The sequence below is a fragment of the Salmo salar genome, chromosome ssa01 (assembly GCF_905237065.1).
Source record: "Salmo salar chromosome ssa01, Ssal_v3.1, whole genome shotgun sequence".
In the NCBI taxonomy this organism is placed as follows: domain Eukaryota; kingdom Metazoa; phylum Chordata; class Actinopteri; order Salmoniformes; family Salmonidae; genus Salmo; species Salmo salar.
Window position 1 is genome coordinate 49,590,260 of NC_059442.1, and position 23,679 is coordinate 49,613,938.

At 41.0% G+C, this 23,679-nt stretch overlaps 1 protein-coding gene across 3 annotated transcripts; it reads left to right on the forward strand.

Moving 5' to 3' along the window:
* The first annotated feature begins 150 nt into the window (after positions 1 to 150).
* LOC106604271 (palmitoyltransferase akr1) lies at positions 151 to 23,518 on the forward strand. Of its 3 annotated transcripts, none has more exons than XM_014198760.2 (10): positions 151 to 489; positions 1,346 to 1,481; positions 2,408 to 2,518; positions 19,843 to 19,975; positions 20,498 to 20,676; positions 20,908 to 20,981; positions 21,121 to 21,283; positions 21,390 to 21,475; positions 22,040 to 22,230; positions 22,920 to 23,518. In XM_014198760.2, exons 1-10 carry the CDS (start codon positions 378 to 380, stop codon positions 23,394 to 23,396), a joined length of 1,662 nt encoding a protein of 553 aa, XP_014054235.1. In that variant the 5' UTR covers positions 151 to 377; the 3' UTR covers positions 23,397 to 23,518. The 3 variants fall into 3 exon arrangements, with proteins under 3 accessions (XP_014054235.1, XP_045574712.1, XP_045574707.1); XM_045718751.1 differs by lacking the exon at positions 151 to 489 and adding an exon at positions 2,040 to 2,203; XM_045718756.1 differs by lacking the exon at positions 1,346 to 1,481 and having other exon boundaries at positions 154 to 489.
* Positions 23,519 to 23,679: the final 161 nt, after the last annotated feature.

Below are 23,679 nucleotides of genomic sequence, written 5' to 3' on the forward strand. Positions count from 1 at the left end.
GGTTAGTGTTATGCATAAGATTAGCAGTGTGGTTAGGTTTTAAATAATATTTTAAGAAGATACATTGTAGAAATAGGCGTTGTTTATGACTTTTTGGCTGTGGTAACTAGTGACGATCCCATGTTGAGATTACGAAAATGCAGAGCCAGGTCACATGTGTCTCTATCCAATCAGATTCCCTAGGAGGAGTCTGTAATGCTTCTGCAGTACAATCCTTTTCACAAAATAAAATATCCAGCTACGTAGTCGTGTAGGATCGCTGTTAAATGAATGTGTAATTGTTGTTACAATGTATCGTCTCTGTATAGATATGTTGTTTACATTGACAGAGTAATAGTCAGGCGGCACAGGGGTCGATCGTATGCAGTATTCGCATAATGCTTCCAATGCCTAGTGTCGATGGGGACATTTTTGACTGTGTTCAACGAGGGAACGTTGAACATTGTGCATATATCATTCAACATGATCGATCTATCCTCAAAGAGAAAGGTAAGGCTTGCCTATGCATGTTTGGGGTATGCATTAGCCTATATAATTTACTGCACACACATTTGGGGAATATGGGGAGTCGATTCTATTTTTCAACTAGCCTAGCTACCCGACTGTAGCCTATTCTAATGTCACTTCCGGGAAAGGTGTTTACCATACCATTATTCTAGGAAATGTGTTATTACTTTCTGTAGTTAAATGCTGAATAAAAAGGATGTCAGTAAAGATGTCTGTAGTCAGATCTTTACCATTAGCATGTGTTACCCAGTCACTTAGTTGCATCAAATATGCATGAGTAAATTGCTTTGGTACAGGCAGCAGATATTGCTTTATAACCAATCTAACTATCTTACAACTACTGGCCATATTAGGCCTAGTTTTAATTATGTCAAGTTTTAAAAATGGCAAGTTTCAGAGTCCCATCACAGTTCCAGAATGCATCAACACCAGCTTTTCAAGATGACAGCTGAAAGCTGACTGCTGATGTCACCTGTTGTGATTTTGTCATGTTGTCAGAGAGAGGGATACCTTAACCTGTCTGTGTTTTATCAGTGATCTGAGATGGGTAGTTGTTCAGTCTATTCTCTCAGACACTTACAGCGCCTGACAGTAGTAAAGAGACAATAGTAGGCCTACTGCTCTTTGGGTGGTTAGGGAGTGACACTATCTCAAAGTAATAGAATAAATGTGATCATTTACAGTCATAGTACTTGAAGCATCTTTAAAACACCAACATTTATTTTACTGTGAGATGTTCAATATCTTCTCCAAAGTTCTTCAGTAAAGACTGTCTCCTTTTAACAGCAAAACACAGGCTGATGAGACTTGTCATGTGTGTATGTGTTTGTGTGTGTAGGTTGGGGTGGTTTTAGTCCTCTCCACTTTGCGTCCCTACATGGTAACCGTGCCATGGTTGACATGTTGCTAAGCAACGGAGCTGACCCCAACCTGACCTGTGATGCAGGAATGACGGCCTTCCATTTCGCCTGCAGGTCAGTAACGCTGATTGGACTGGGTAGGCCCCACTATCCACTCCTATTAAATCTGTGGAAAGGGACTAGGGGAAGAGCGTTGGGCCCCTGTAGGGCTGTGACGGACATGGAATTTTGGGTGAAGGTAATTGGCTAGTCAAATGACTGCGGTCAGGGTAATGACCGTTCAGATATCAAAAAAATAAAAGACACATTTTCTCATAGAATGAATAGAACTGGTGTCCCCATTCAAGTCATTGATGGCGTAATGGGTGGACGGGTGGCCATTGCCATAGGTGCAAAGCAGGAAGTTAAAGTAGGAAGTAAAAGCAGAACATTTACCAATCAATATTTGCTGTGATTTGTTGATTCAACTCGACTGACATTACAAAAAATACATTCCATTGCATGAGCCACATCATCATTTGAATGAATATTCTACATTACCATGGAAATTATTGCATCACAATACCAGGCAGCAATTGCGAGTGTACCCATGAGTTTACCAGTCAAATTACCGGGGTTAAAGGTTCCAAGCCTGTTCTATTCATTCTATTTCTATGTGTGCTGCTGCTGCAGGGAGAGGGGTGTTGCCTAGGAAACCGAAGACTCGTTTGCTACAACACCTTGCTTGTTTCAGCAAGGAGCAACAATGTTTCATCACGTTGTTAAGAGTCCATGTTACAGCAGAAACGGACTCAACCGCACGAACGCCCGGCTGTTTGTTCCACACAAAAAAACAGGTTATGATGGTTATTTTATTTTCATGACGGTCTTAATCCGTAACCGTTGGTTATATGGTAATTGTGTCAGCCCAAGGCACCTGGAGCAGAAATGCCGCTCTCTCCTAAAAATGCCCCTCTCTTCTTCTCTCTGAAGTGTGCACTCGTACACTTCTAATTAATGCTATTAATATATTATTGATGGTAATGTATCTGTCTCTCTAGGCATGGTAATGTATACGTGATGCACCAGATGATGCAGCATGGAGCTGACCTGCGCATGGTAGACCATCAGGGAAAAACCGCCCTACACCATGGAGTATGTGGAGGGAACATGTAAATACACACACAGACATCATGCACACACACACAGACATTAACACACACACATAGCTGCATAATGTTATATATTATATATCAACTAGCCAATTACCGACAGATTTTAAATCTCCATCATTAAAATGTTTTTTTTGTTGTTTTAACTTTTTATGCACTTTAAAATTATTTGAAAAGCACTATACAAGTAAAAAAATTTACGTGTGTATATATACTGAACCAAAATATAAACGCAACATGCAACAATTTAAAATATTTTACTGAGTTACAGTTCATATAAGGAAATCATTACATTTAAATAAATTCATTAGGCCCTAATCTATGGGTTACACATGACTGGGCAGGGGTGCAGGCATGGGTGGGCCATGGGTGGCCAACCCAACGGGCTTTATTACAGACAGAAATACTCGTCAGCAAACCCCCTCCCTCCCCTCAGACGATCCCACAGGTGAAGAAGCCGGTTGTGGAGGTTCTAGGGTGGCGTGTTTACACGTGGTCGGTGGTCTGTGGTTGTGAGGCCATTTGGACGCACTGCCAAATCCTCTAAAATGACGGAGGCGGCTTGTGGTAGAGAAATGAACATTCAATTCTCTGGCAACAGCTCAGGTGGACATTCCTGCAGTCCCTCAAAACTTGAGACATCTGTAGCATGGTGTTGTGTGACAAAATGGCACATTTTAGAGTTGCCTTTTATTGTCCCCAACACAAGGTGCACCTGTGTAACGACCATTCTGTTTTATCAGCTTTTTGATATGCCACACATGTCACGTGGATGGATCATCTTAGGAAAGAGAAATGCTCACCAACAGGGATGTAAACAAATTTGTGGACAAAATTCTAAGAGAAATACAGTGGGGGAAAAAAGTATTTGATCCCCTGCTGATTTTGTACGTTTGTCCACTGATAAAGAAAGGATCAGTCTATAATTTTAATGGTAGGTTTATTTGAACAGTGAGAGACAGAATAACAACAAAAATATCCAGAAAAACGCATGTCAAAAATGTTACAAATTGATTTGCATTTTAATGAGGGAAATAAGTATTTGACCCCCTCTCAATCAGAAAGATTTCTGGCTCCTAGGTGTCTTTTATACAGGTAACAAGCTGAGATTAGGAGCACACTCTTAAAGGGAGTGCTCCTAACCGCAGCTTGTTACCTGTAAAAAAGACACCTGTCCTCAGAAGCAATCATTCAATCAGATTCCAAACTCTCCACCATGGCCAAGACCAAAGAGCTCTCCAAGGATGTCAGGGACAAGATTGTAGACCTACACAAGGCTGGAATGGGCTACAAGACCATCGCCAAGCAGCTTGGTGAGAAGGTGACAACATTTGGTGCGACTATTCGCAAATGGAAGAAACACAAAAGAACTGTCAATCTCCCTCGGCCTGGGGCTCCATGCAAGATCTCACCTCGTGGGGTTGCAATGATCATGAGAACGGTAAGGAATCAGCCCAGAACTACACGGGAGGATCTTGTCAATGATCTCAAGGCAGCTGGGACCATAGTCACCAAGAAAACAATTGGTAACACACTACGCCGTGAAGGACTGAAATCCTGCAGCAAGGTCCCCCTGCTCAAGAATAGATATGCATGCCCGTCTGAAGTTTGCCAATGAACATCTGAATGATTCAGAGGACAACTGGGTGAAAGTGTTGTGGTCAGATGAGACCAAAATGGAGCTCTTTGGCATCAACTCAGATGCTCCTCCTCCTCCGCTCCTCCGCTCTCTCCACTGGCTTCCAGTTGAAGCTCGCATCCGCTACAAGACCATGGTGATTGCCTACGGAGCTGTGAAGGGAACGGCACCTCCATACCTTCAGGCTCTGATCAGGCCCTACACCCAAACAAGGGCACTGCGTTCATCCACCACTGGCCTGCTGGCCCCCCTACCTCTGAGGAAGCACAGTTCCCGCTCAGCCCAGTCAAAACTGTTCGCTGCTCTGGCACCCCAATGGTGGAACAAGCTCCCTCACGACGCCAGGACAGCGGAGTCAATCACCACCTTCCGGAGACACCTGAAACCCCACCTCTTTAAGGAATACCTAGGATAGGATAAAGTAATCCTTCTAACCCCCAAAAATATTTAGATGCACTATTGTAAAGTGGTTGTTCCACTGGATATCATAAGGTGAATGCACCATTTTGTAAGTCGCTCTGGATAAGAGCGTCTGCTAAATGACTTAAATGTAAATGTAACTCAACTCGCCGTGTTTGGAGGAGGAGGAGAAATGCTGCCTATGACCCCCAAGAACACCATCTCCACCGTCAAACATGGAGGTGGAAACATTATGCTTTGGGGGTATTTTTCTGCTAAGAGGACAGGACAACTTCACCGCATCAATGGGACGATGGACGGGGCCATGTACCGTCAAATCTTGGGTGAGAACCTCCTTCCCTCAGCCAGGGCATTGAAAATGGGTCGTGGATGGGTATTCCAGCATGACAATGACCCAAAACACACGGCCAAGGCAACAAAGGAGTGGCTGAAGAAGAAGCACATTAAGGTCCTGGAGTGGCCTAGCCAGTCTCCAGACCTTAATCCCATAGAAAATCTGTGGAGGGAGCTGAAGGTTCGAGTTGCCAAACGTCAGCCTAATTACTTGGAGAAGATCTGCAAAGAGGAGTGGGACAAAATCCATCCTGAGATGTGTGCAAACGTGGTGGCCAACTACAATAAATGTCTGACCTCTGTGATTGCCAACAAGGGTTTTGCCACCAAGTACTAAGTCATGTTTTGCAGAGGGGTCAAATACTTATTTCCCTCATTAAAATACAAATCATTTTATAACATTTTTGACATGTGTTTTTCTGGATTTTTTTGTTGTTATTCTGTCTCTCACTGTTCAAATAAACCTACCATTAAAATTATAGACTGATCATTTCTTTGTCAGTGGGCCAAAGTAAAATCAGCAGGGGATCAAATACATTTTTCCCCCACTAAGCTTTTGTGCGTATGGCAAATTTCTGGGATCTTTTATTTGAGCTCATGAAACATGGGAATAACACTTTACATGTTGCGTTTATAGACAGTGCATTCAGAAATTATTCAGACCCCTTGACTTTTTCCACATTTTGTTACGTTACAGCCTTTTTCTAAAATGGATTAAATAAAAAATGTCCCTAATCAATCTACACATAATATCCAATAATGACAAAGCGAAAACAGGTTTTTAGAAATGTTTGCAAATTAAAAACATTATACAGAAATGTACAGAAGTATTCAGATCCTTTGCTATTAGGCTCGAAATTGAGCTCAGTTGCATTCTGTTTCCATTGATCATCCTTGAGATTTTTCTACAACTTGGAGTCCACCTGTGATAAATTGCTATTGATTGGACATGATTTGGAAAGTCACACACCTGTCTATATAAGGTCCTACAGTTTACAGAGTATGTCAGAGCATAACCCTTCTCTGGGGAGAAGGGCCTTGGTCAGGGAGATGACCAAGAACCGGATGGTCACTTCAGCAGAGCTCCAGAGTTCCTCAATGGAAATGGGAGAACCGAAGGACAATCAGGCCTTTATGGTGGAGTGGCCAGAAAGGAGCCACTCCTCTGTAAAAGGCACATGACAGCCTGCTTGGAGTTTGCCAAAAGGCACCCAAAGGACTCAGACCATAAGAAACAAGATTCTCTGGTCTAATGAAACCAAGATTGAACTATTTGGCCTGAATGCCAAGCGTCACGTCTGGAGGAAACCTTGGACCATCCCAACTGTGAAGCATGGTAGTGGCAGCATCATGGTGTGGGGATGTTTTTCAGCGGCAGGGACTGGGAGACTAGTCAAGATTGAGGGAAAGATGAACGGAGCAAAGTATAAAGAGATCCTTGATGAAAACCTGCTCCGAGTGCTCAGGACCTCAGACTGGGGCGAAGGTTCACCTTCCAACAGGACAACACACAGCCAAGACAACGCAGGAGTGGCTTCGGGACAAGTTTCTGCATGTCCTTGAGTGACCCAGCCAGAGCCCAGACTTGAACCTGATCAAACCCGATCAAAATCTCTGGAGAGACCTGAAAATAGCTGTGCGGTGATGCTCTCCATCCAACCTGACAGAGCTTGAGAGGGTTTGCAGGGAAGAATGGGAGAAACTCCCCAAATGCAGGTGTGCCAAGCTAGTAGCGTCATACCCAATAAAACTTGAAGCTGTAATCGCTGCCAAAGGTGCTTCAACAAAGTACTGAGTAAAGGGTCTGAATACTTATGTAAATGTAATTATTTTAATTTTTTAGTACATTTGCAAACATTTCTAAAACCTGTTTGTGACTCGTTTCAGGAAACTAGGCTTTTTTTTTGGGGGAGGGGGGGTAGAAATGCTTTCTGTAATATATGAACTTTCATGTGTCTAAGTAACAAACTTGTATGCCATCTGTAAATACGAATACAATTGTTAATAGTATTCGAGCCTAGTTGGTTTAGCCACAGAAAGTCAGCAACCTTCCCGCTAGCCATGATTTTCTGAGATAAGGAGTGGGCTGGACATGCCGATAGATGAGTTTGGATTGGTCTGCCATGTAGCATGCTTCTGTCTATTTGAGCAGGTCAGTATGTGTAGGTAAACTAAGGGCAACCATGGCATCCGTGACAGAGAGGGAGACACGTCCATCCATGTATACAGATAGTCTAGCTACAGTGGTTCTTCCTTTAAAAGTTACGAGCTTTTACACCACACTATTACAAGGGGGAGTTAGAACGCTGATCTGTCGGTAGTCTAAACTGTGGCAATTATTGGAGCCGTTTTCAGTCTAAGAGTCTCTCCTCTGGTACTAGAGTCCTGCGTCAGGCAACAACAAAAAAACTGTCAGTGGGCCTGGAGTTAAAAGAGAACTTGGGTAAATACAATGGGGGAATTTAACTTGACATTTGGACTGACGATTTCTGAAAATAGCCACGCTTTTGGTTTCTCTCCCTCTAAAAACAGAAATTAATAATTCTAAATAACAAACTGGCTTTATTTACAAATTAGTAAGAATGTCTCAGCCCATGTTCAAGAATGGCCTTTTTTACAATTACAATTGCTCACTTTCGGTCATTTGAAACAAAATCCTCTCCGAAAGATTTTTATTTTTTAAACAAGCCACAGAAATTTGGTTGCAATTTCAGTAAAATTAAAAAAATTAAAAAAAGAAAGTAAGAACTTTGTCTGTCGGCCCTGCATTAAAGACCAACATTGTTTAAAGAAAATTGTGATGAATACAAATATATACCAGTTTAATTTAAGGACCAAAAAATTGACAGCTGTGCCGTATAGATTGCAAAATAGTTGGGGAGAGATTTGCGATGTACCGATTCCATGGCACATGGTTTATGAATTAACACGCAATTTTCCGTTTATTATAACCTACTGCAGGCCTAAAACCTATGGGTTTAACCTTCTGAATTAATTATTATGTTGAAGATTGAAGGTGGGAAATGAGGCGTTGAAGATGGCGAGGAACGAGATGGAGTCACAGTCCATGCCAGGCACACCTGTAAGCTCTGGAACTCCACCTCCTGTTTGTGGACTCTGCATGAAAATACCTGTCTATTTGTGGAAAAATCACCCTGATTAACATATTTAGTCAATCCATGATGGGTTATTAGCAGGACAATAGACTCTTCATATGTCGATTTATTTACAAAATGGTAATTTAATAGCCCGGCTACTGTAGGTGTGAAAATCCCCCAACTTGCAATGTATTACATTCAACTACATTTTAGTTGCACTTTCCCCCAGCTCCACGACCATGGGTAAAACCTTGCTGAGATGATCAATGTATTTGTTGCATTGTTGTATCGTCAGTTTCTCAAGCCAAAACGTCTTGATGGCCTTCACCAGTTCATCTTTGCTTGTTGGCTTGGCAGAGTTACGGATGAATGTTTTCAGTAGATTTTTAGATATACTGTAGGCTTACCGTAGGTGACATGAATCTCACTTGTGTTGAGAAATGTGTTGTAGGTCTTTTATTTATTGATTTATTTGTTTATTTATTTTTATTTAACCTTTATTTTACTACATAAAGGTCTACTTATTCTGCTGGCGTCTTGACGCAGTTTATGCCCTCATTAGCAATGCAAACCCGGGCGGCAGTGTATTTTGGGTCATTGTCTGCATTTGGAGAAGAAAAAAAGAAATTTAGCCTAACAGCCAAAATTAGGTACAATAATAGAAATATACATGTAAATAGGCCTAAACGTAACAAAATATTGCTATAATTCTACCTTGAAAGAAACGATGTGTACCCAGAAACACCTCTCTGACGTAGGGTCCAGCGTATTTCTTGATGATTTCGTCCTCAAAGAAATCTCGAGCCATGATAAAAAAGGAGGCAACAGTGAATTATTGTTGAACACACAGCAGTCCGTGAGGTGTAGGCTACAGTATTTACTACAGTATTTACTTTGTAAATGGCTAAACTTAACATCAAAAATCAAATATGGGCCTGGTCCCTGGCGAGAAATTGACTGGCAGCTTCATTAAATAGTACCCGCAAAACACCAGTCTCAACGTCAACAGTGAAGAGGAGACTCTGGGATGCTGGCCTTCTAGGCAGAGTTCCTCTGTCCAGTGTCTGTTCCAGTCTGAGATATGGCTTTTTCTTTGCAACTCTGCCTAGAAGGCCAGCATCCCTGATCACCTCTTCACTGTGTAATCCCGTGGCGCGTTATTCAAATTCCTCAAAAATGCAAAAACTTCAATTTTTCAAACATATGACTATTTTACACCATTTTAAAGACAAGACTCTCGTTAATCTAAACACACTGTCCGATTTCAAAAAAGCTTTACAACAAAAGCAAAACATTAGATTATGTCAGCAGAGTACCCAGCCAGAAATAATCAGACACCCATTTTTCAAGCTAGCATATAAGGTCACATAAACCCAAACCACAGCTAAATGCAGCACTAACCTTTGATGATCTTCATCAGATGACAACCCTAGGACATTATGTTATACAATAAATGCATGTTTTGTTCAATCAAGTTCATATTTATATCAAAAACCAGCTTTTTACATTAGCATGTGATTAGCATGTGACTAGCATTCCCACCGAACACTGCCGGTGAATTTACTAAATTACTCAAGATAAACGTTCACAAAAAGCATAACAATTATTTTAAGAATTATAGATACAGAACTCCTCTATGCACTCGATATGTCCGATTTTAAAATAGCTTTTCGGTGAAAGCACATTTTGCAATATTCTCAGTAGATAGCCCGGCATCACAGGGCTAGCTATTTAGACACCCAGCAAGTTTAGCACTCACCAAAGTCAGATTTACTATAAGAAAAATGTTATTACCTTTGCTGTCTTCGTCAGAATGCACTCCCAGGACTTCTACTTCAATAACAAATGTTGGTTTGGTTCAAAATAATCCATAGTTATATCCAAACAGCGGCGTTTTGTTCGTGCGTTCAAGACACTATCCGAAAGGGTAAATAAGGGTGACGAGCATGGCGCAATTCGTGACAAAAGAAATCTAAATATTCCATTACCGTACTTCGAAGCATGTCAACCGCTGTTTAAAATCAATTTTTATGCCATTTTTCTCATAAAAAAAGCGATAATATTCCGACCGGGAATCTGCGTTTAGGTAATAGTACTCTGATCGGCCACTTGCCAAAAGCGATAAAGTGTTTCAGCCAGAGGCTGCCTCGATATCGTTCAGCTTTTTCCCGGGCTCTGAGAGCCTATGGGAGCCGTAGGAAGTGTCACGTTAGAGGAAAGATCCTCAGTCTTCAATAAAAAGAGCCAAGATGAAACACAATTTGTCAGACAGGCCACTTCCTGCATGGAATCTTCTCAGGTTTTGGCCTGCCATATGAGTTCTGTTATACTCACAGACACCATTCAAACAGTTTTAGAAACTTTAGGGTGTTTTCTATCCAAAGACAATAAGTATATGCATATTCTAGTTACTGGGCAGGAGTAGTAACCAGATTAAATCGGGTACGTTTTTTATCCGGTCGTGTCAATACTGCCCCAACAGGTTAAGTTTCAAAGCAGAATTACTTTCCCAATGTTCCTCAAATGTAGTGAATGATATACAATTTTCTAGCTCGGGGTCTCTACTTTTATCCAATGTAAGAAACACAATTTCACATTTTGCTACATAAGACCGATTTGAGCCGGTCGGTCATATTTTCGCTTTGCCATTATGGTGTATTGTGTGTAGATTGATGAGGGGGGAAAAAAATATTTCATCCATTTTAGAACAAGGTAATAATGTAACAAAATGTGGAAAAAGTCAAGGGGTATGAATACTTTCCAAATGCACTGTATTTGTTCAGTATACTGTATATATGTAGTGCATAAGTGACATGATGTCATAACATATGAGATGATATTCATAAGCTATAAAAATAAAGAGTCACACACTAATATATATTTATTTATATATAAATACAGTGGCAAGAAAGTATGTGAACCCTTTGGAATTACCTGGATTTATGCATTAAAAAAAACTAAACACACAAACAATTATACATTTTAATGCCTTTATTGAACACACCATGTAAATATTCACAGTGCAGGGTGGGAAAAGTATGTGAACCCTTGGATTTAATAACTGGTTGACCCTCCTTTAGCAGAAATAACCTCAACCAAACGTTTCTTTGTAGTTGCGGATCAGACCTGCACAATGGTCAGGGGGAATTTTGGACATTCCTCTTTACAAAACTGTTTCAGTTCAGCAATATTTTTGGGATGTCTGGGGTGAACCGCTCTCTTGAGGTCATACCGCATCATCTAAATCGGGTTGAGGTCTGGACTCTGACTGGGCCACTCCAGAAGGCGTATTTTCTTCTGTTGAAGCCATTCTGTTAATTTACTTCAAATCAAATCAAATTTATTTTTATATAGCCCTTCGTACATCAGCTGATATTCTCGAAGTGCTGTACAGAAACCCAGCCTAAAACCCCAAACAGCAAGCAAAGCATGTGAAAGAAGCACGGTGGCTAGGAAAAACTCCCTAGGAAAAACTCCCTAGAAAGGCCAAAAACCTAGGAAGAAACCTAGAGAGGAACCAGGCTATGAGGGGTGGCCAGTCCTCTTCTGGCTGTGCAGGGTGGATATTATAACAGAACATGGTCAAGATGTTAAAATGTAAAAATGTTCATAAATGACCAGCATGGTCAAATAATAATAATCATAGTAGTTGTCGAGGGTGCAACAAGCACGTCCTGTGAACAGGTCAGGGTTCCATAGCCGCAGGCAGAACAGTTGAAACTGTTCTGTGTTTTGTGTCGTTGTCCTGTTGCATCACCCAACTTCTGTTGAGCTTCAATTGGTAGACAGATATCTTTACATTCTCCTGCAAAATGTCTTGATAAACTTGGGAATTCATTTTTCCGTCAATGATGGCAAGCTGTCCAGACCCTGAGGCAGCAAAGCAGCCCCAAACCATGATAATCCCTCCACCATACTTTACAGTTGGAATGAGGTTTTGATGTTGGTGTGCAGTGCCTTTTCTCTTTACATAGTGTTGTGTGTTCCTTCCAAACAACTCAACTTTTGTTTAATCTGTCCACAGAATATTTTGCCAGTAGCGCTGTGGAACATCCAGGTGCTCTTTTGCGAACTTCAGATGTGCAGCAATGTTTCTTTTGGACAGCAGTGGCTTCGTCTGTGGTGTCCTCCCATGGAACACCATTTTTGTTTAGTGATTTACGTATCGTAGACTCGTCAACAGAGATGTTAGCATGTTCCATAGATTTCTGTAAATCTTTAGCTGACACTCCAGGATTCTTCTTAACCTCATTGAGCATTCTGCTCTGTGCTCTTGCAGTCCTCTTTGTATGATGGCCTCTCCTAGGGAGCGTAGCAACAATGCTGAACTCTCTCCGTTTATAGACAATTTTTCTTACTGTGGACTGATGAACATCAAGGCTTTTAGAGATACTTTTGTAACCCTTTCCAGCTTTATGTAAGTCAACAATTCTTAATTTTAGGTCTTCTGAGATCTCTTTTGTTCGAGGTGTGGTTCACATCAGGCACTGCTTGTTGTGAATAGCAAACTCAAATTTTGTGAGTTTTTTTTATAGGGCAGAGCAACTTTAACCAACATCTCCAATCTCGTCTCATTGATTGGACTCCAGGTTAGCTGACTCCTACTCCAATTAGCTTTTGGAAAAGTCATTAGCCAAGGGGTACACATACTTTTTCTAACCTACACTGTGAATGTTTAAATGATTTATTCAATATAGACATGAAAAATACAATAATTTGTGTGTTATTAGTTTAAGCACACTGTGTTTGTCTATTGTTGTGACTTAGCTGAAGATCAGATCACATTTTATGACCAATTTATGCAGAAATCCAGGTCATTCCCAAAGGGTTCACATACATACTATATAGTACCAGTCAAAAGTTTGGACACACTTACTCATTCAAGGGTTTTTCTTTATTTTCACTATTTTCTACATTGTATATTAATAGTGAATACATCAAAACTATGAAATAACACATGGAGTCATGTATTAACCAAAAAAGTGTTAATCAAATCAAAATATATTTTAGATTCTTCAAAGTAGCCACCCTTTGTCTTGATGACAGCTTTGCACACTTGGAATTCTCTCATCCAGCTTCACCTGGAATGCTTTCCAACAGTCTTGATGGAGTTCCCACGTATGCTGAGCACTTGTTGGCTGCTTTTCCTTCTCTGTGGTCCAACTCATCCCAAACCATTTCAATTGGGTTGAGGTTGGGTGATTGTGGAGGCCAGGTCATCTGATGTAACACTCCATCACTCTGCTTCTTGGTCAAATACCCCTTACACAGCCTGGAGGTGTGTTGGTTCATTGTCCTGTTGAAAAACAAATGATAGTCCAACTAGGCCCAAACCAGTTGGGATGGCATATCACTGCCCAATACTGTGGTAGCCTTGCTGGTTAAGTGTGCCTTGAATTCTAAATAAATCACAGACAGTGTCACCAGCAATGTACCATCACACCTCCTCCTCCATGCTTCACGGTGGGAACTACAAATGCAGAGATAATCAGTTCACATACAGTGGTTCCTCCTTTAAAAGTTGCGAGCTTACATTGCGGGACTTAGAGGTACCCAGTGTCACGGCTTCATTGCTCCAGACCACTGCAAAGGGGAGTTAGAGCACTCATTATGCATTTGGGTCCCAAGGTTTTTATATGACCAATCATATCGAGTGGTTCCAATGACGAATTTGACGCGAGCCACCCGTCCCTGGGGATGTTCTTCAGCAAAGATGGCTGACAAAACATTACGGTGGAAGCTAATTTAAGGAATTATAACGTCATAACGAGTCAAGCAAAACATGTACAATTGAGGGAATATGTTAGTTAATGTAGAGACAAACGATTGTGCATATTTTTTGTCATAAAGTTAATTTACGAAAATGGCTATTAAGTTTTTTTCAGTCATTTCCAATACCAGGTGTATCAAACTCCATTCTTTGAATGATGCTGTGTCTGCATGTATGTATTATAATTATACACTTCAACAGTGTTTACCACTCCTGCTCCTGGGACATCAATGATTACACATTGTAACTGTGCAATACACTAGAAACATGATTTAAGGAAAGGCTGATTTGTAATTCATCTATACAGAATTTAAAAAATCCTGCCAGCATGCCCACAAGCAAGCCACTCCGGTGGAGAATGAGACGTGGAAGAGAGAAGGAACGAGATGGAAGCAACAATCCAGGCTATTTGCATAATAATGTAATGAAACAAGCAGGGAGCAGGTTTCGAACCCTCAACATTCTCGCCCGAAGTCCAACACGCTATCGACTGTGCCCAAATGTATTAATTGGGGTTGGGGCCGATTGTGGCCAAAAACACTTTAGCAATTGGAATCTTTAACATGTGGAAAGGGGAAAACTAATAATAATAATCATTTTTTCACAAGTGTAGCAGGATGGGCTATTAGCTGAACAATTCAACCTTTTCTAAAGAATTGTCTAATAGCCGAGATAGGTGTGAACCCCCCCCCACCCCCATCTACCTACACACGGTTAATGTTCTGAAAAAAAATACAAATAAATGTATGTGTCAGTGTATATACAGTTGAAGTCAGAAGTTTACATATACCTTAGCCAAATACATTTAAACTCAGTTTTTCACAATTCTTGACATTTAATCCTAGTAAAAAGTCCCTGTCAGTTATTATCACCACTTTATTATAAGAATGTGAAATGTCAGAATAATAGTACAGAGAATGATTTATTTCAGCTTTTATTAGTATTTGGTAGCATTGCCTTTAAATGGTTTAACTTGGGTAAAACATTTTGGGTAGCCTTCCACAAGCTTCCCACAATAAGTTGGGTGAATTTTTGCGCTTTCCTCCTGACAGAGCTGGTGTAACTGAGTCCGGTTTGTAGGCCTACTTGCTCGCACACACTTTTTCAGTTCTGCCCACACATTTTCTATGGGACTGAGGTCAGGGCTTTGTGATGGCCACTCCAATACCTTGACTTTGTTGTCCTTAGGCCATTTTGCCACAACTTTGGAAGTATGCTTGGGGTCATTGTCCATTTGGAAGACCCATTTGCGACCAAGCTTTAACTTCCTGACTGATGTCTTGAGATGTTGCTTCAATATATCCACATAATTGTCCCTCCTCATGATGCCATCTATTTTGTGAAGTGCACCAGTCCCTCCTGCAGCAAAGCACCCCCACAACATGATGCTGCCACCCCCATGCTTCACGGTTGGGATGGTGTTCTTCGGTTTGCAAGTCTCCCCCTTTTTCCTCCAAACATTATTGTTATTATTATTATTATGGCAAAACAGTTATATTTTTGTTTCGTCAGACCAGAGGACATTTCTCCAAAAAGTACAATCTTTGTCCCCATGTGCAGTTGCCAACCGTAGTCTAGCTTTTTTATGGCGCTTTTGGAGCAGTGTCTTCTTCCTTGTTGAGCGGCCTTTCAGGTTATGTCGATATAGGACTCGTTTTACTGTGGATATAGATACTTTTGTACCTGTGTCCTCCAGCATCTTCACAAGGTCCTTTGCTGTTGTTCTGGGATTGATTTGCACTTTTTGCACCAAAGTACGTTCATCTCTAGGAGACAGAACGTGTCTCCTTCCTGAGCGGTATGACGGCTGCGTGGTCCCATGGTGTTTATACTTGCGTACTATTGTTTGTACAGATGAACGCGATACCTTCAGGCGTTTGGAAATTGCTCCCAAGGATGAACCAGACTTGTGGAGGTCTACAATTTTTTTTTCTGTGGTCTTGGCTGAGATCTTTTGATTTTCCCATGATGTCAAGCAAAGAGGCACTGAATTTGAAGGTAGGCCTTGAAATACATCCACAGGTACACCTCCAATTGCTTCAAATTGTGTCAGAAGATTCTAAAGCCATGACATAATTTTCTGGAATTTCCCAAGCCGTTTAAAGCCACAGTAAACTTAGTGTATGTACAGTTCTGACCCACTGGAATTGTCATACACTGAATTATAAGTCAAATAATGTAATGTCTTTAAACAATTGTTGGAAAAATTACTTGTGTCATGCACAAAGTAGATGTCCTAACCGACTTGCCAAAACTATAGTTTGTTAACAAGAAATTATTTTTTTTTGCTTTTTTGTAATAATGACAATTACAGCAATACTGAATGAAGACTTATTTTAACTTAATATAATACATCAATAAAATCAATTTAGCCTCAAATAAATAATGAAACATGTTCAATTTGGTTTAAATAATGCAAAAACTAAGTGTTGGAGAAGAAGTAAAAGTGCAATATGTGCCATGTAAAAAAGCTAACGTTTAAGTTCCTTGCTCAGAACATGAGAACATATGAAAGCTGGTGGTTCCTTTTAACACGAGTCTTCAATATTCCCAGGTAAGAAGTTTTAGGTTGTAGTTATTATAGGAATTATAGGACTATTTCTCTCTATACGATTTGTATTTCATATTTGACTATTGGATGATCGTATAGGCACTTTAGTATTGCCAGTGTAACAGTATAGCTTCCGTCCCTCTCCTCGCTCCTACCTGGGCTCGAACCAGGAACACATCGACAACAGCCACCCTCGAAGCAGCGTTACCCATGTACAGCAAGGAGTAGTTTTTCCCCAAGTCTCAGAGCGAGTGACATTTGAAACGCTATTAGCGTGCACCCGGCTAACTAGCTATCCATTTCACATCGGTTACACCAGCCTAATCTTGGGAGTTGACAGGCTTGAAGTCATAAACAGCGCAATGCATTGCGAAGGGCTGCTGGCAAAACGCACGAAAGTGCTGTTTGAATGAACGCTTACAAGCCTGCTGCTGCCTACCATCGCTCAGTCAGACTGCTCTATCAAATCATAGACTTAATTATAACATAATAACACACAGAAATACGAGCCTTAGTTTCCGGATTCGACCATATTAATGACCTATCATCTCGAAAACAAAACGTTTTTCATGTCAGTGAAATACGGAACCGTTCCGTATTTTATCTAACGGGTGGCATCCCTAAGTCTAAATATTCCTGTTTACATTGCACAACCTTAAATGTTATGTCATAATTACGTAAAATTCTGGCAAATTAGTTCGCAATGAGCCAGGCAGCCCAAACTGTTGCATATACCCTGACTCTGCGTGCAATGAACGCAAAATTACACAATTTCACCTGGTTAATATTGCCTGCTAACCTGGATTTCTTTTAGCTAAATATGCAGGATTAAAAATATATACTTCTGTGTATTTATTTTAAGAAAGGCATTGATGTTTATGGTTGGAGCAACGTGTACCTAAGCGATTATATGCAACGCAGGACAGGCTAGATAAACTAGTAATATCATCAACCATGTGTAGTTAACTAGTGATTCTGATTGATTGATTGTTTTTTATAAGATAAGTTTAATGCTAGCTAGCAACTTACCTTGGCTTCTTACTGCATTCGCATAACAGGCAGGCTCCTCGTGTAGTGCAATGTAAAGCAGGTGGTTAGAGCGTTGGACTAGTTAGCCGTAAGGTTGCAAGATTGAATCCCCGAGCTGACAAGGTAAAAATCTGTCGTTCTGCCCCTGAACAAAGCAGTTAACCCACCGTTCCTAGGCCGTCATTGAAAATAAGAATGTGTTCTTAATTGACTTGCCTAGTTAAATAAAGGTAAAAAAAAAAAAACGGCCAAATCGGCGTCCAAACCGATTTCCGATTGTTATGAAAACGTAAAATCGTCCCTAATTAATCGGCCATTCCGATTAATTGGGAGTGCCATAGGGCGGCGCACAATTGGCTTAGCGTCATCCGGGTTTGGCCAGGGTAGGCCTTCATTGTAAATAAGAATTTGGTCTTACCAGACTTGCCTAGTTAAATAAAGGTTACACTAAGAGCATAACATTTTTGCACCCGAATTTTCAAATTCTTCTCTAACCAATACCCAAACGGAGATTAAGTGAAAATGTAAATCTCATTGATTTATCAAGACCAGTCCCCATGCGTACCTCAGACAGAGCAAAACGGTGCTAAAATAGTTGTAGGTTTTTGCTTCTAACTTCAATATGCTCTTCAAATAAATAAGACCTACACCATTTTTAACAGCACATTACTCAACACTAGTGAGACTCATATGGCCTATGGTAGGCCTACAGTATATCGGAAAATATTTGTTCAATGTGACTCTCCGCCAATAATTACATTTAGAGGATTGCAGGACTATATATTAATATCTAAGGGGCATTTTCCGTTAGATATTCTCAGATATTCTCACAGATCCTAAGGGGATTTTTTATAATTCTAAATGAATTAATAACAATAAAAATAATTAATCGCTTTGCTTAAAAAGTAACGATATTTTGGAGATTTCGTTTTCATTTAACCTAGAGTGAACGAGAAAAAGGCAATTCTTGAACATGGGGTGAGACATTCTCACTCATTTGTAAATAAAGCCAGTTTGTTATTTGTAAATGTATTTCTGGAGAAACCTAACTTGATTATTTAGCAAACATCACCTGCTTATATTCAGTCAACATGAAGATTATTGTTGAAATGAATTGCTCGACTGGTGTAGGTTTTCTCCATCTGTTGGTGTGTGCAACACTTGCATAACAAGTTAGCTATATTTTCAGCACCAGCCACTGTTCACCTCCTATTGATTGCACTGTGGTTGCCACCAGTTGTTTTTTTTAATTGAACCTTTGTTTAACTATGCAAGTCAGTTAAGAACAAATTCTTATTTACAAGGACAGCCTACTCCTTCCTCCCGTTGTACAGCGCCATATTTTCCATTCCATCCAAACGGGAACCCTGAGGGTTTTGTTTTTCTCTGAATAGAACCACCATAATATTAAACCAATATATTAAGCCAAATGTCTTAAAATCAATTCCATATACTATGTTATTACAAAAAGTTTTTAAATTCTCTGTTAATGCCAATACAGAAGACTATGAAATGATTCTCAAAGATGCCCTCTGGTGGTCAAACTAGCAATAACTTGCATTAACAGAAAAAATGGCTGACAAATAGATAATGTGCCACAGAATGCTGCAGCAGCCCGCAAGGTGTACCGCAGTATGACACAACTTTGAAAGGAGGAACCACTGTACTCTGTGTCTCACAAAGACACGGCTGTTGGAACCAAAAATCTCAAATTTGGACTCATTACACCAAAGGACAGATTTCCACCGGTCTAATGTCCATTAGTCGTGTTTCTTGGACCAAGCAAGTCTCTTCTTATTATTGGTGTCCTTTAGCAATGGTTTCTTTGCAGCAATTCGATCATGAAGGCCTGATTCACGTAGTCTCCTCTGAACAGTTGATGTTGAGATGTGTCTGTTACTTGAACTCTGTGAAGCATTTATTTGGGCTGCAATCTGAGGTGCAGTTAACTCTAATAAACATATCCTCTGCAGCAGAGGCAACTCTGGGTCATCCTTTCCTGTGGCGGTCCTCATGAGAGCCAGTTTCATCATAGCGCTTGATGGTTCTTGAAATTTTCTGGATTGACTCACCTTCATGTCTTAAAGTAATGATGGACTGTCGTTGTCTTCGTTTATTTTGGCTGTTCTTGCCATAATATGGACTTGGGCTTTTACCAAATAGGGCTATCTTCTGTTTACCACCCCTACCTTGTCCCAACACAACTGATTGGCTCAAACGCATTAAGAAGGAAATAAATTCTACAAATGAACTTTTAACAAGGCACACCTGTTAATTGAAATGCATTCCAGGTGACTACCTCATGAGGATGGTTGAGAATGCCAAGAGTGTGCAAAGCTGTCAACAAGGCAAAGGGTGGCTACTTTGAAGAATCTCAAATATAAAATATATTTTGATTTAACACTTTTTTGATTACTACATGATTCCTTATGTGTTATTTCATATCAAAACACACAGCCTCTAACCCCGAGTTGTGTCTCCCAGTGTAGCGATGCAGTACCTGTGGGAGACAGGAATGTTTAGGTGGTGTGATGGAGACATGTACGATGTTACACCTCTACACCTGGCTGCTGATACTGGCAACACTGAGGTGGTCCGTTACCTGCTCCGAGGAAAGGTGAGACGTACACACTTGCTTGGTATGTAAGTCCAATGATGACTTCCATGTTTCACTTCTATTGGGGAGTTTCACTATGGAGTTTCCCTTAGAGTTCCGTTCCTCAAATCACATTATCTCTTACGAACAGGGCATGTAAGGTTGTGGGTCGTGTACCAATAATATCTCCTTTCTCCTAAAAGCATTGGATTTGTGGAGGCATGGGCAATTGGGAGTTTCCACCATATTTATTATACCATATTTATTATTGAAATCAGTGATGGGATGGAGAATCTCAATTGCATACTTATCGTGTCCTCTCTTGGTGACGACTGACTGCACCTGAGATGGTCACTGTCCTCGGTTATGTGGTGCTGACTTTCTAGTGGACGTCGCTGTCCACTAGAATGGTGCTGAATCTCTGACATGCGCTCCTTGCTGAAAGATCTGGAGCCCGATGGAGCCATCGGCAGTAGTATCCTTCAGCTTTTTAGGATTGTTGCTGCACTGTTTTAAAGTATTTTTTGTTTGTGTGTGTGGCAGAGGTGTATGGTGGAGACTGTGGATGAGGATGGGTTGACAGCGGTCCATGTGGCAGCTGAGAGGGGCTGTGTAGAGGTGTGTTGGACGCTGTTACAGAGATCCGGCTTCAGGATGCTACACTTGAAGACCTATAGCGGACACACGCCTCTGGACCTCTGCAGGCAGGGAAAGACATTCAGGTGGGTCCCAATATCTATAACCTTTATCTTCAAATTGGTTTTGTTCATTAGGCACAAGTTGTGAAACATTTTAAAAACGTTTTCCATTGTGTAACCTAATGAATACAACCCAGGATATATAACACTGTCAACGTCTTCTGTCCATCTAGCTGTCCCATTGCCATACCGTCACCTGGAACATCACTTTAACATTTTAACCATCTCTATTGTGTTGGGGATGTATTTCCACAGACACTTGCAGCTGACCAAACTACTGACCCGCTACATGAGGGAGCCACCATTCAACAAACCTGATGAGTCCCACCGTAAGTGCTGAGGCTGTGATAAGTTTAACTGTAATGAACATTGTGTGCCATTGAATTGTGTTTCTCTGTATAATTGTGTGTGTGTGTATGCGTGGGTCTCTCTCTCTGGGTGTGTGTGTTTGCGCGTGCATGCATCCAGTTCTTTACTACTGGACGTTATTCTTCCCATGTCTGATTGGAGGAGCTATTCTGATTATCGCAACAATGTTGGGGGGCTACGGAGGGATAACGTGCGCCGTGCTCTTCCCCTGGCTGGCCAGGAGTATATTTTCCCAGTTCCACCGCATGACGACCTACCAGAGGTATAGACACTGTGTGTGTGCTAACTATGTGTGTATCTGCACTATACAGTAAATTCATCCATTGTATTGGTCTTTGTTCCATTACCTGTCCAATGTTGTGTTGCAGGTTGGCCAACCCCGTCTACCTAGGGACTGTGATAGCTGGATTGTTCCACTCTCTAGTCTGCTTCTACTACAGAATACTACCGCCTAATATCCTTTATATTACAGTAATAGTATAATACCTAATATCGTGTACTGCCTAATTCTATTACAAAGTATATACTTTTCACATACATTGAATGCCTGATGAAGACTGTGGCTTTAACCACATCAAATTGCAAACCTTGCTAGTGACCGTAGATACTGGAGGTTGTGGTCAATTATTCTGTAGCTGAATTATGATGAATATACTTTACACTGACTATCCATCATACATCATATGTATGTAGCCTAAATGTAGTATATTTAAGCAATAATGCACGAGGGGGTGTGGTATATGGCCAATATACCACGGCTAAGGGCTGTTCTTATGCACGACGCAATGCAGAGTGCCTTGATACAGCCCTTAGTTGTGGTATATTGGCCATATACCACAAACATTCGAGGGGCCTTACTGCTCTTATAAACTGGTTACCAACGTAATTACAGCAGTAAAATAAATGTTTTGTCATACTCGTGGTATACGGTCTGATAGACCACGGCTGTCAGCCAATCAGCATACAGGGCTCGAACCACCCAGTTTATAATGTTGGTTGAGTCTTAACCCGCTGTGACGCTTGTGGGGTGATGGTGTTCTGGGTCATGTGTCGCTGGTCCAGTTCTCTGTGGTTCTGGTCTTGTTCTGGATGGTTCTAACCCAGGATCCTGGAGAGTTGGGACCGGGAGATGCAGATCCTCGCTACTCCTCCATAACAGACCTGCTGGAGAACAACCAGAATCCTCAGAGGTTCTGCATCTACTGTGAGGTGAGGAGAACCAGTCAATCAATCTTTATTATGAGTTGAAACAGACAGAGGTTCTGTATCTACTGTAACATGAGGAGAGCAAGTTTAAGTTAGTGTTGCAGCTGAGAATTGATTTGTGGCCAGTTTATCCTGCCCTCCTTTTGTCATGGTATTATAGTGGCGACTATAGTCCCCACTATAGTAAGTGTTGATTGGGCAATGCATGTTAAGTTGACTCGTCAATCCTCAATATTCTTGAACTAAACTGTGCGCATCCATAGAGAACTACGTTCCCTAAATGCTCATCAAACAGCGCCTCGATCCATTCAGCAGTTTTCTTTTACAAAGATAGGTTTATGGCATTCTGCCATTTCTAGTTGACTCAACTTTGGCAAATGTGTTGAGGCAACTCAGAAGTGTATGTAAGCAGACCTTTCCTGCCCCAAAGTAAACTAGAAATCGTGTTGCAGCTTGTTGCCTTGATTTTTTAAAAGTTGACTCAACTCAAATTGTACAGTGTATGCACATCAATAGCAGTAGCTATTGTTCATATGTCAAATTTAGGATAGGCTTGCTTATTTGAATTTCCTTAATTTTTTGGGAATTGCCAACACTATGTCACTTAGAACATATCATTTTTATATTTATATATGATATGATTATAGAAAAGATATGTGTTTCTCACTGCTATTCCCTCTCTCTCCATCTAGTTGTTCCAGCCAGACCATACTAAACACTGTAAATTGTGTGATGTGTGTGTGAGGGATTACGACCACCACTGCCTGTTCCTGAACCGCTGTGTTGGGGGTGGCAACCACCGCCTCTTCATCATCTTTATCCTCTCCATGGCCACAGCACACCTCCTTTTTGTTGCCGTGGCAACTTACCACCTGTATGTGGTCGTGGTGTCCCTCGAGGACCAGTCATTGGTTAGGGCAGTAGCTGCACAGTTCTGGGTGGTCTCCTTGACGATAATGAACGTTCTGACAATCCTTTGGGAGGTGTGGTTGTTGACGGAACAGTTTGACGCCATCGCCATTGGGACTACCACCTACTTCAAACCTACCTGCGAGACTCGGCCACGGTCGCTAGGACAACGCTGGACAACGGTGCTTACATTCCTATTGGAGGGGAGGAGACGGTTAGATTATGGACTCACAGGGGACAAGATCTCCATAGACATTTAGATAATATGGACTCTAAAACCTATGGTGAAATGAAGAACAATGTATATTCTGTCAGTTTTCCATTCTTAAAACCAGCTGGATCTTCTAGCCTGTTGAGCTAATGCCTAGGCATTTCCTCGGGAAGAAAATATCGCTATTAAACATATAACAAGTGGTGTGTAGACCAGAATGAGTTCTAAGAGATCTTAATATTAGAGATAACATGTTACTTAGATTGTCTTTTGAGAGTGCGGTCGTGAACATGTCTGTTAAACATTATACTGGAACATACACTGCCGTTCAA